Raw genomic sequence first — 12277 nt, 5'->3', positions numbered from 1 at the left:
AATGTGAATTCATCGCACGGCGCAGCCGCTTGTAAAGTCGGAGCATAAGGGCAAGGAGGAATGAGGTGGACAGGGGGGACGTGGGTTTTTGCCCGAGACGATGCGTCAATCGTGAGCTGGCCGCACACCATGCTTGTCTCAATCACCATCGAGCGAAAGTAAAAAAAAAAAAAAAGCGACCATCGACTCATTGTACCGCGCCACTCCCGCCGCATTGACATAGGAGAGGCATGTAATGCCGAGTGCAAAAATTGAGCAGAAGGAAAAGATGATACCGCCTCTGACTTTCAGCTTTCTCATCGCGTTAATTTGCTCTTGTTCTTAGCTTATTTAATCTGGACCTGCCGTGGTTGCTCAGTGGCTATGGCGTTGGGCTGCTGAGCACGAGGTCGCGGGATCGAATCCCGGCCACGGCGGCCGCATTTCGATGGGGGCGAAATGCGACAACACTCGTGTACTTAGATTTAGGTGCACATTAAAGAACCCCAGGTAGTCGACATTTTCGGAGTCCTCCACTACGGCGTGCCTCATAATCAGAAAGTGGTTTTCTCACGTAAAACCCCATAATTTAATTTCTAATTTAATCTGGTTATATATCATAAAGTTCAATTTATTCACAACGTAGAGGAGAAGAAATGTCGTTCACTAGGTTACCGGCCGAAAGAGCAGTCGGAGGTCATATAATGTAAGCTATTTTAATCTGTTTTATTCCAGTTTTCTGACGTCAAATTTACGTGAACGCCGGCGTAAGCATCCGGTGCTGACTGTTTAAAGCGCCCAATCAAAGTCTCTCCTCGTGTATAGGAAATCACTTTTGTTTGATTTCAAAACGATTATCATTTTGCCTACTTTGACAGGTTTTACGGCGAAGCTGTTTATCCGGACCCTGTGCTGTCGTTGTCGGAGTTCGCTAAAACTACCATCATCAGCAATGGCTCGAGTGTCGTCGTCTTCTTCCACAGCTGGCTATGTTGCCGCTCGCCATTGCAGCGTAAAGTACACGCATTCCAGCGTAGAATTTCACTTCTCTTCTGTCGTCGTAAAGGGGAGGCCGCGTTTACGGTGTTATGAGCCATTGCTTAAGGGGGTATGAGCCGTTCATTGTCTTACGTGACGGACAGATTTAATTTTGAGGCAACCTAATTTTGAAGACTCGCAAGCAGCGATGCCGGGCGGATGCTGCTAACGACGCCACCGAGCAAACTCGAGACATCGAACGCAAGCGACAGCGGCGAACTGTGGGCGGACCGTCATTGATGTCGTTCTCTCCGTCGCAGCCGAACGTGTGTGTAACCTGATTAAGAAACATATTTTTCATATAGTTGTTTCCGCTATGCGAAAAGGAGTAGCCGTCACCATTTATAAGGTCACTACGTCTCTTTCTTTTATTTGCATGTCAATAATAAATAAAAAGGAACACAAAGACGTCGATCGTCGAACCAATATAACCAACTGTCAAAACGATTGCAGCGCCCTCATCTCCAGTGGTGGGCCTTGTGCCCAATATACTGAGCTTTGGATTAGTGGTTGGGCACATTCCATCCCAGCTGCAACTGTGGGAAGGCCACGAGTAGTGCGTGCTCCTGAGGAAGAAGCTGCCTACCGCAAAAGCGAAAATATCACATCATTTTCGCTGTTGCGAAAATGAGGTGAATGGTGAAACAAAACATGTACGATATAGACTGCTTGCAAAGTTTGACTTGCATGGTGTAACACTCGGTGTAACTATAATACACCTTCGCTGTTCGACCATCTTCACGGACTGGAAGGGGTGGTGATTTTTTTTCTTTACTCGGCTCACAAGAGGCGAGGAGCACGCAGAAATGGAGAGGATTTCTTTGACGCCCAGCTATGGCACAGTCAAAGCAGATAACGGGATGAGGAGGGTGGCGCCGACGTCCGTGGTTGACACGCTTCCCCTTGCTTAGCTTGCGGTGGCTGGTAGATCACGGTGGCGTTCCATGGAAGGTTAAAAATGTCCCTAAAACGGATTCTCAGCGAAGAAGACAGTGGACAGCCAAGCGAAAAAGAGTTGGGAGAGCATTGTCGTATACATGCCGAAAGCGCTCGACAATCCTAGTAAATCTGTTATCCCTTGCGGGTCCGAGTAGCTATTGCCAGAGCCACACGTAAGACGACGTCTTCTATTGCTTTCGGAACGGGGTAGACTCCGTCTACTCCGAAAAAAATTCATTTTTTTTTTCAGCGTACTAATGCATCATTGATGCGTAAACGTCACTTTGACGTGGTGAGCTTAAGCGGTTTTGTGTCGTCTCGTGACATAAAGGCAAAGTGGGTGCAGCCCGAAACGTTTTGACCAATAGCGGAGGGCTAATGACAATAAATAATTATTTTTATTTTGTTAGGTGTGATCCCGCACAATCAGTGTGCACATGTCATATCAGATGGGGAGTTTTCGGGGTTTTCGTGACGTCGCGTGACAGGCAGGCGAAGCGGGGGTATCTCGCAGTATGTTCGACGACTTATAGAGCGCTGATTGCAGAAATGGAATAGAAACAGTTTGGAACTGCTTTACGCGCCCCAAGTGCTTGACATAGTGCCAGTCCTTCATCCCAAGTAGCATTTGACGCACAACCTCATGTGCAGCGGAACAGAAAACAGAATAAGTACAGTCTGGTCCACTGTATAAAGAAAACACCAATTTAATCAAGAGCTCGACGTAAACTCGTCTGGTAGGGATTGCTCATAGGATTGCTCATTGCTCACCGAAAATATTAAAAGAATCCAAGACGTTTCGGCTCCCATACGGGAGCCTTGTTCGCAATGAAGAAAGAAGAAAAAATTGGTTTTAATTTTGAACAAGGCCCTTGTATGGGAGTCGAAACGTCTTGGGTTCTTTTCTTTTAATGTTGTTAGTCGGCGTCCATTTTACCCTTGACTATAACGCACTAATGTAGAGTCTCGCTTTGTTTGCATACACTAGTTGCAAGCGTCAGCTGAAGCTATGTCACCGCACAGGTGCGCAGAAATGCGCCATCACCACCAACCACGAGTCATCTGGGGACGTACTCTGGGACGATCCCTCTCGGTGGTAATATCGCCTCGGACACCAGGCACACGCTGATTGTATGGTTGGGCAAAAACGGGTGAGCTGATTGGCTGGTTGAGAAATACGTCATGCGAGGGCGATAGTAGACAGTTTTAATTCTGCATCATTACGATACGTACGCAGCACGCAAGTGCTTTGTGGAACGTAGGAGTGCGTGTCGCGTTCGGACCTTTAGTGCTGCGAAATGCCTACGTACGCAAGAGGGCGAGCGTAAGACGCCGGGCGCGTCGGAGCGCATTGGCCGCGTCTGCCAGTACGTCGAACCGTCGATCGAACTAGACGCTGTTGATCTCGCTAACGTGATGTAACGTGTGGGCGCGTTGCCGCTTCGTCGAACTATATTTAGGCCTTTAAGAGACCACTTTTAATACGGATGAAATGCACGAATCATATGGAAAAAAATAAAAACCGAGCACTTGCTTTCTGAGGCTGGCATGGTCATTTGCGACGACCTGCGCCAAAAGCAGGTCGAGCCTTTCGCGCATACAGTACACTGAACACTTTCTCAAGAACAAAGTTCCTATTTTTGCTATGCATTCCCACCGTGCAGGATCTGGGAATGGCTTCTGCGCGTTCACTTCACGCAGCAAAGCCAAATCGTAGGCCATTGAAAAGTACAGCCTTCCGCTGGTCACCTTTGACGCTGCCATTTTGGGAAACTGTTTTGTCTCGCGCTCTCCCGAACAAATGAGAACCACGAGAGCAGCACGCAAGGCTCCCTATGTACGCACGCAAAAATCGGATGCGTGCGTACGCAGCGGCCGCGTACGCATCACGTACTGTTCGTGTTGCGTTCTGCACATGCGCACTTTGCAGTACGAAGCGATCTTACGTACGCAACGCCGTTGCGTACGCTACGTACGCAGTGCTAAAACTAGACAGTTTTAGTTACACGTACGTAGAGGCTTCACGTACGCAAACGTGAAAAGCCTACGTACCTTACGTGCACGCCATCTGAAACGCTTTTAGCTACACGTACGCGACGCACGCCAAGAGGGACCCCGTAGCTCCATCTATCGGGAAATGTGAACACGGCGGTAGCCAACTCAATCCTGTCGCCGTGTTTCGATGCGAGCCGTCTGCGCGCGCGCGGCCCGCTATCGCTTGTTCGTGATCTTGCGGAACTCCCGCGCGAAGCTGTCTACGTGCGCAAAAAACGCACGCAAAGAATTGAATCTCACGTACGTCCGTGAGACGCGCGCGCGCCCGCTACGTTGTACGCATGCGCACTGCTGACACGTAGAAGCTCTACGTACGCAAAGCCTCTACGTACGTGTAACTAAAACTGTCTACTGTTTAGTATCACCGAAAGTGTTCGTCAGAGAATATGTCCCCTGCTACAAAGCAGGCCAGTTGGGCACTTGCCAGAGGGAAAAAAAATTACGCACGCACTCTCTACGTTCACGCGCTCATTTTAACCGTAGATCGCGTTGCACATCATATACACTGCACGACAAAATCGAACCGAATCAGAGCTAAATGAGACACATAATATGTGTCAACTTTCACGACAATGTGCTGTCGGCGTCAAAAGTTTGCGGGGTGTGTGTTACGCGAAAAAACAACAACAAAAAATTCAATTTCTGATCCGCCTGGGTAAGCAGGCTATCGAAATTTGTGCCAGAGTGCTGGCCGCCAATACTATCGCAGACTGCCTGTCAGAATTTGAGGTTGAATGCGCAAACTTCGCGGAAAGTTAGATTTTTTCCTTTTCGCAAATCCCGCTACCACGTAAACCTCTGACAGAAAAAGAAAGGAATGAAAGGCAGGGTGGTCGACCAGACAGGCGTCCGGTTTTCTACCCTACACAGAAAGGGGTTAAAGGCATAGGCAGAAAGAAAGAAAGGTAGATAGAAAGACAGAAAGGAAGGAAGGCAGGTAAGAAGAAAAAAAAGAAAGGAAGAAGGGTGGATAGATAGATAGATAGATAGATAGATAGATAGATAGATAGATAGATAGATAGATAGATAGATAGATAGATAGATAGATAGATAGATAGATAGATAGATAGATAGATAGATAGATAGATAGATAGATAGATAGAACAAAAGAGGGAATACTGACTGTGGCGCTTCATCCGCAGGTTCAAATCGACACCGCTGTTGGTCACGAGGCGTGTAGCTGCATGAAGTGCGGCATTTCGCACATCGCTACTGGAGCTCGATATAGTGGTTTTCCTCATCGGGCCGCACCTCATAGGTTACTCATACGAGGTACGTGCGTATAATAATCGCGACTTCGTTGTGGTACGTTCTCCGATACGCTGACGGGAAGAGACCGTCACTTGGTGCGCCTTTACCTGTTCGCTGCGGTAGAGCACCCTGGTCTTGGAAACGACGCCAACGTCTGAGCCGCGGTCGGGAGGTGCGAACGGTCCCCAGGAGCCGGTGGTGGCGGCCATCTGGCGCCGCAGCGCCGCTTTCTCGCCGGGGCTGCGCACCACGGTGCCGTACGACGAACCGAGCGCCGAGCGGGGCAGGGGCGTTTGGGCGAAGCGGCCCGCCACGGGTGGCCGGCCGGGCTTGACCACGCCCGCGGGCTTCTGGCCCGGCTGACGCACGACTTTGCCGAACGACGCGGGCGTCCAGAACATGAGTGCCTTGTCGTCGGGCGACACGTAACCGAACGGGTAGGAGGCCGGGAACTGCGCCACGAAAGTTGGAGAGGGATGCGTTATGCTTGGATTGGAGAAAAACAAAAAGAAGTAGAAAATACACTATAGCACGCAAGGCACAGCTCTGTCCGTGTCTCAAAAAACATGAAACGGGAAAGCTGCCCGTTATGCGTCCACGTTTAGCTCTGAACAGGACACTGGGGCCGAACACGTTTGGCCATACACGGATTGGCTTGCTTCATTCGTGCGTGTACGCTGCCTTTGTTTACCCTGGGCGGTTTCTCTACTGCAGTTTATTTCTTTTCAATATTGGCTGTTTAATCACACTCAAGAAATTCGCATTCTTGTCGAAACGGTTTTGATATCACCTATTGTTATCATCCTTTTATAATTGGACATTTCATTGCTTGTGGACACGCCGGCGACGCAATCGGTGCCAACATTTGCAATTTCATCCAGATAAATCACTCACAAACTCATTCCGGCAGCGCGCAAAATTTGTTCAGTCCCTGAACAGCAACTACGGCGTATTTCAGCTATGTGAAAAATGGTTGCCGTTTGTTGTGCATCTTTATAGCGGCGTAGTTAAAACCCACTGCATGGCGTGAACAGCAACGCTCGTATCCGCTGTCGCCTGTGGTTCTGCTCGTCCTGAGGGATTTAAACGTGCTTTAATCAAAGCCCTGCGTGTTCTGCACGTTGTTCAGATAATTTCTGCGATGAATCAGTATTTCTTGTAACCGTGTGTGCTTCTAATGCGCAGAGGAATAACGTCAACCGACTTCGGGCCGTATTGTAACGCTCGATGTGCATGCTTTAAATAATTGTCACAGTTAGGCTTCGGGATTCTAAGTGAACGAGGTATGGTGTAGAAGTTAACAAAACGAGAAAAAATATACGAATATGACATACAAGAAACTTCAATATTGATGGGCCATCAGCGTCGCTATAATTAGTTGTTATATGTATATTGACTAATTCAAAGGCAGAACAGAGCGGTTGGGATCAAGGACGCTTCCGATTTAATAAAACAAGTGAAAACAACCTACTTAGTTAATTGTTTGTGCTTACCAAATCACTGAAGGATGCCAAAGACGTCTAAGTCCGTGTCTACTTTTTTTGTGTTGAAATGACCGCCACCGCAACCAATATAAAGCCATGATAACTTCGCTGGCATGAATATAACTGTTGTATTATTTGTTCTACCTTGCAAAAGCTGAGATTACTGGGAAATAGCAATCTTCCAGGCGGGCTTTTAACCGTCGTGAGTCAAGCCCCGTCCTGCTCAGGAATGCAAGCGATGCACAAACAACTCTGTAAGGGGATTTACAGGTTGGACCAAGGTATACAAATGGCGCCTCTTCAGTAAACTGCTCATTGCCGATTCTCGACAGGCAATCTGCCAACGCTCTCCACTCTCCGCTCTCGCGCGTACTGCATGAGCAAACACAAAGGCGCTGCACTGTTTCCTGTGGAAGAAGCAAGGAGGAAGAAAGAGAGGCATCGTGGGTGGGCCAGCTGGACAGGCGTCCGGTTTGCTATCCGAGGGTCTTAAATGATGAAAAGAACTAAATAATCGGAGGCTAGGGAGGCACTAATAGCCTCAGCCACGCGCCTGGTTGCCCGTCACACCTACGATAGGTCACTGAGGCCAGTCGATTTCACGAACTGCGGTTACACCTCGCAGCAATTGCAGTTTGTCAGTCATAATCACGTCGAAGCACTGCTAGCGACCCTCCCAGCAGGAGTGCTCGCGGCAGTGTGCCCCTCACCTGCGGTATCTCGTTGGTGAGCTGACTGTGGCGAGCCATGCGGTGCATCTGGCGCCACATGAGCCTGAGCTGGGCGCACGAGGGCTCGGGCATGGCGGCCGGGGGAAGCTGCTCCACCTGGCGCCGTTCGAGCACGCGCCGCTGCAGCCACTCCGGGTCGGCGGACTGCGCCCGCGAGGGTGCCGCCGCCAGCAGCACCAGGGGCAGCAGCAGCAGTTGCAGGCCGCTCGTCCCCGACGACGGTACCGCCATGGGACTCGGCCTGGCTCGGAGGGGGCACTTGCCTGCACGGAACGGGGAAGGACACACCTGTTGAACTCGGGGCGAGAATCGCTACGGTTGTATGTTCACGTCGCGTCGCGGCACACACTCCCTATTATGCCCTTGCGTGTGTTTTACAGGTAATTTCCTTGGCTACCGTGGCACTTTTGTTCTTTCAGATATTTATCAGATATTTATCTGACCGAACGACGTTGCCACTCGCGAAGGAGCTGAGATCCCCTTTTTTCCTCTCCGCGCGCTTGACGTGGTGCGGCGCGGAGTCATTGGATCCCCCTAGTAACTGTAAGGTTGCCCTTTCTCCGAGGTGCGCGCTCTCTCTCTCCATTGGTGCACGCTTGAGGTCACGTGGCTTGGCACTGAGTGAGAGGTTGTGAATGTGCGATTTCTCGTGTCCCTTGCTGCGCAGAATCCCAGAGAAGGAGAACATAGTCTACAGCAAATATGTGGGGTGAACGCGCACCGACGGCAAGCCCGCCAGGAAGAGCCGAGGAATGGTGCCGGTGAGTACTTTCCCGTCATCGAGCACCTCATCTTAGAGGAGTTGGACGAACGCTGTCGTTCTCGGGCCGCGAAAGAACGTGGATGCTACGCTGCCCAGAATGCCAAGAAAGAGAATATCGTCTGCAGTAAATGAGCGCGGTGAACGACCGTCGATGGCAGACCTTGCTTACTTAGATAATCATCCTCGGTGGTACCAGGCTGATTCTTTTTCTCATGTGTGTGGCATTGCTGTATTTATGTTGCTTAGTTTCTTTAAAATCGACTGTTTAAGCACGTTCGCAAAATATGTGTTATTACCGAAACTTCTTTAACATCACTTCATGTTATCATCCTTTATCGTTTATTGTTTGGGGAAAAGGCGGCAACACAATAATTGCCAATATTTCTAATCTCATCCGAATTATTCACTTCCTCACGCCTTATTTGCAGCGTCCACGGTACTACTGAATATTAGATGGAGATAAGCGGATCTGGATAAGGACGAAATGGACGCAGTAGAAAGGTTAAAGAAAAAAATTGGCAGTGGCTTACCTCGGCTTTGCCAGGATATAGGTAGCGAAAGCTAAGATGGTTATGGTTAGCCTTGTTTAATCTTGATTGCAAGTCCAGGTTAGTCTGGTAGTCTAGCTATGTTGCGGCGTTTAGCCAGTCGTTCGGCGCGCTGTTCGTCTGTTTCCTGAGCGATTCGTTTCCTCTTCATCTCGTTCCGATGTCGATTCCAGGCCTCCTCCTGCTTATCAGAATTGTCGCCGTACATACTGCCGCCTCAACTGTGGTTGCGGCGCACGCGAGCTCTCCTTTTCAATCCTCCGACATCTTATCAGGCATGCGACGCAGCTGGCGAAGCGAGCGGAGGCGAGCGCAAGGACGAGAAACGCGGTGTGACGTCATACCAAGCGGCGGCGGTGGCGGAAAGGCGCGGCGCTGCGCAGCGGCGGAACACCTGTGGCTCGGTGCTACTAGTGGCGCATGCGCAGTAGTGACTAGGAAGCGAGAGAGAGAGAGAGAGAGAGAGAGAGAGAGAGAGAAATATCCGCGGCGAGGCTCTCGTTGTGACGTGTGCCTCCTCGGAGCACCGCCGCGGCGAAATCGCAAGTTCGCGCCCAGTAAAGGTTTCGCTTTAACAATATCGGTAGCATCACTACGCCCGTTTCTAGGGGCTACTTATACAATCTAATTCATGTATTCATTCACCTATTTATAGAGTAAATGGGAGGTGTCGACTGAAGTAACGTTTGAGAAGAGCCATTGCAGGAATTGTTCTGACAGGGTTAAACCATGCAATATGCATTTTAATGACTCCTGTGTTCACATCATCGTCATAATGCTTTTTCGTTCCACCTTTTTTTCCTTCCTCTGTTCCTTATTTCAGAATATCGAGTACTTGGCCAGAAGGTGCGCATATAAAGTGAGCGTTCAAAATTTCCTTAACGCTTTTCTGCCGCCTCACTCTGAGGCCACTTTTCATTTGTACGCGATCCCGACATTGCGTTTCGGCTAAAGACAACACGGGACATCATTCGATGCACGATTGACGCCCTGTTTCTCGAAACTTTTTAAAGATTTCTTTGGCTCTTCCCCCCACTTTGCGACAGCTGTCAGCTGTTTTGCACGATTGGCCGGTGTTGGACGTAGCGCGAACCGACAACGGAGATAATGAAAACTAACTGAGGCGCCCTGGAGCTGCCGGCGGTGTACGTAGGCGTAGACGTGAGCTCCAATGCAAACACGCCATCACCGTCGCGTCGTCCCTCCATTGTCGTCGTCGTGCAGTCGCCATCGTTATGTGGTCGTCATCCCGCTGCCATCGTGCCGCTGTTGTCACGCAGTCGTCGCATTCCACCGTCGCCACACCGCCGTCGTCACTGCATCCTCGTCATTCTATCGCTGTCGCTGTTATCTCGGCGTTAAACAAGCTCGCATCATACCCGATAGCACGCCCCAGCAGATTTACACCACCTAGCTATCGCTTGAATTAAACATTCATAGCACTATGACCGTTGACAATTTTAATAGGAAGCTTCCTTTCCCTTCATTCAGTGGCCCCCTCCCCCTCTCCCAACTTAGTGGGATATGGCTGCTTTTGTCGCATGATGCGCTGGGCCCGATGATCACGCTAACCGTGGCGGCCTTAGGGTAACGAACGATGGTGTAAGCGCAGGCGCGAGCACGAGAAACAGGGAGAATGACAGAAAAAATGGCAGCAGTACAAGTGTAGAGGAAACAGAGGCTCGGAAAAAAGCGTCGAGCGCACTCGGAAGGTCTTCGATACGCAGCGAAGTGTGATTAGAAGGCGAGCACACGCTGCCTCGTAAACGCGAAGTCGAGCAGTTTCGGTGAGCGTTTTGCTCACAAATGGGAAGCGCCACAGCTTCAGTGCGCAGCGAACGGCTTCGAAGGTGAGCGCAGAATTGCTCGTAAATGCGTACATATAGATTGGCGGCGTCGGTAGGCAGTGATCAGGCAGCTGCGGAAACACACCGCGTTCTTTCCGGGTGCCGCCAAACAAGTGGTTAAAGAAACCCTTTCCGCTCGACAAGTTCGGTTCGGTGTGTATGGAGCGTGTGCGAGATAGACTCTGGCTTCTGCCGAACGTGCCTGCGGTGTTGGGCGCTATGCAAATTGGTTCAAAATGGTCGTTTGCTTTATAGTGTATAATGTTCGCTAAACAGAAACAGCGTTCCTCGCTAAAACTAAAGAAAGCCTCGCTTAAACTCATTCTCACCCTGTATAGGAACCCCCGCATTGTTTTTCTTTACAAGAGTTTCTAGCGGATGAATCCTAGTATGAGAGAAACGTGCTTGCTCTAAGCGTTCGTATCTTTTGTTTCCACTGCCTTTGTGCTTTTGCCAGATAAACTGCTGTTTCGTTCACCCAACACCACGTCAACAGCGGTGCGAATTTCAGAATCTTGAGGTACGGTGCGTTATGGATGCCTGTCGACAATGCCCTTTCTGTCAACGTCAGGAATCTGAACTCTGCGCCGGTAGCAAGCGAGAAGGGCATCAAGCTTTTGTACGTGACGTCAAGCAACCTTATCGAAGCATGCGCCGCATTTGTTTCTTGCCCATTGTTCTGCGGCTAGCAAGCTCTCACTGCAACAAAAAGAAGGCATCGTTTCACTGACCACAGACTTGAAAGAGCAACCTGCGTCCCCGGTTGGTTGTCATTGTGCTATTCCCAGCAATCGTTGGCGGGAAGGTCCTTCGATACGTGAGCGTTCTTCAATGACGTTTCAATGACGTTTCAAGGTTTCAAGTTCTTGCCCACCTTTGACATTAGATCGCCTTTCACTGGTGACCGTATCCACAAAACCAACGCATAAGATCGTAAACACTCGTTTGTGCGGAGTCATTTTGCAACGGAACATTTCAGCTCTCTTTGTCGATGTGCAATGGATTTGCAAAGAGCACAGCGTTCAAAAGTAACACTGATGCACACATTACAGAAGTGTACTTGTACTCCACCGAGCATTCGTGTACAGTTACTAAGCAACTACAAAAAAGTCACAGGCCTGCGCGGTACACGTAGCGTAGTCCCAGCGTAAGCTGGAAGAGCGGCTCGATGGGAGCACCATTTTCGGTACCACGCACTACAGGGTCTTCGCGGCGAAGTCTCTTCGCGTTGTCTTCACGAGAAGGATCAGAATTGCCCACCCGGCGCCGACGGCGAGCTGCGGCTTGTCCTGTTCTCTGCACAGCGGTCTGCTGAGCCCGATGTTGCCTGGTTGCAGCCGCGCTCGTAGCTCTACGGTTCGCTGCTTCAGAAGCGGTTCGCACCTTGCGAGGAGGCGCCACAACGTGCACCGAAGAGTAAACACAGGTATCAAGACTACCTGGCGCGCATGTCACATCCCTTGACCCGTGGCACGGCACGTTGCTGTTGATGACGATGATAATGATGGTTTATTGGCAATTGTAGGTGACTATTTGTCACCACCCCCATTTCGTAGGGGATCTACGAAATGGGGTGGTGACAAATAGTCACCTAGCCTGCTTGAGTTAACCAGGTCCAGCTACGCGCAGCATGCAACTGCTA

The 12277-nt window shown here is 50.1% G+C and overlaps 1 protein-coding gene across 2 annotated transcripts in view; it reads right to left on the bottom strand.

Moving 5' to 3' along the window:
- Positions 1 to 12277, bottom strand: part of LOC126522432 (uncharacterized) — a 292757-nt gene that overhangs the window by 118187 nt on the left and 162293 nt on the right. For both annotated transcript variants that reach the window (XM_072288769.1, XM_050171178.3), the window contains exons 2-3: positions 7457 to 7740; positions 5370 to 5714 (exon numbers count right to left, since the gene is read on the bottom strand). In XM_072288769.1, the coding sequence (XP_072144870.1) occupies positions 5370 to 5714; positions 7457 to 7708 (597 nt within the window). In that variant the 5' untranslated portion in view covers positions 7709 to 7740. The remainder of the gene's footprint in view (positions 1 to 5369; positions 5715 to 7456; positions 7741 to 12277) is intronic.

The sequence above is a fragment of the Dermacentor andersoni genome, chromosome 6 (genome assembly GCF_023375885.2).
Source record: "Dermacentor andersoni chromosome 6, qqDerAnde1_hic_scaffold, whole genome shotgun sequence".
Taxonomy (NCBI): Eukaryota; Metazoa; Arthropoda; class Arachnida; order Ixodida; family Ixodidae; genus Dermacentor; species Dermacentor andersoni.
This window is presented reverse-complemented; position numbering and strand designations above follow the sequence as displayed.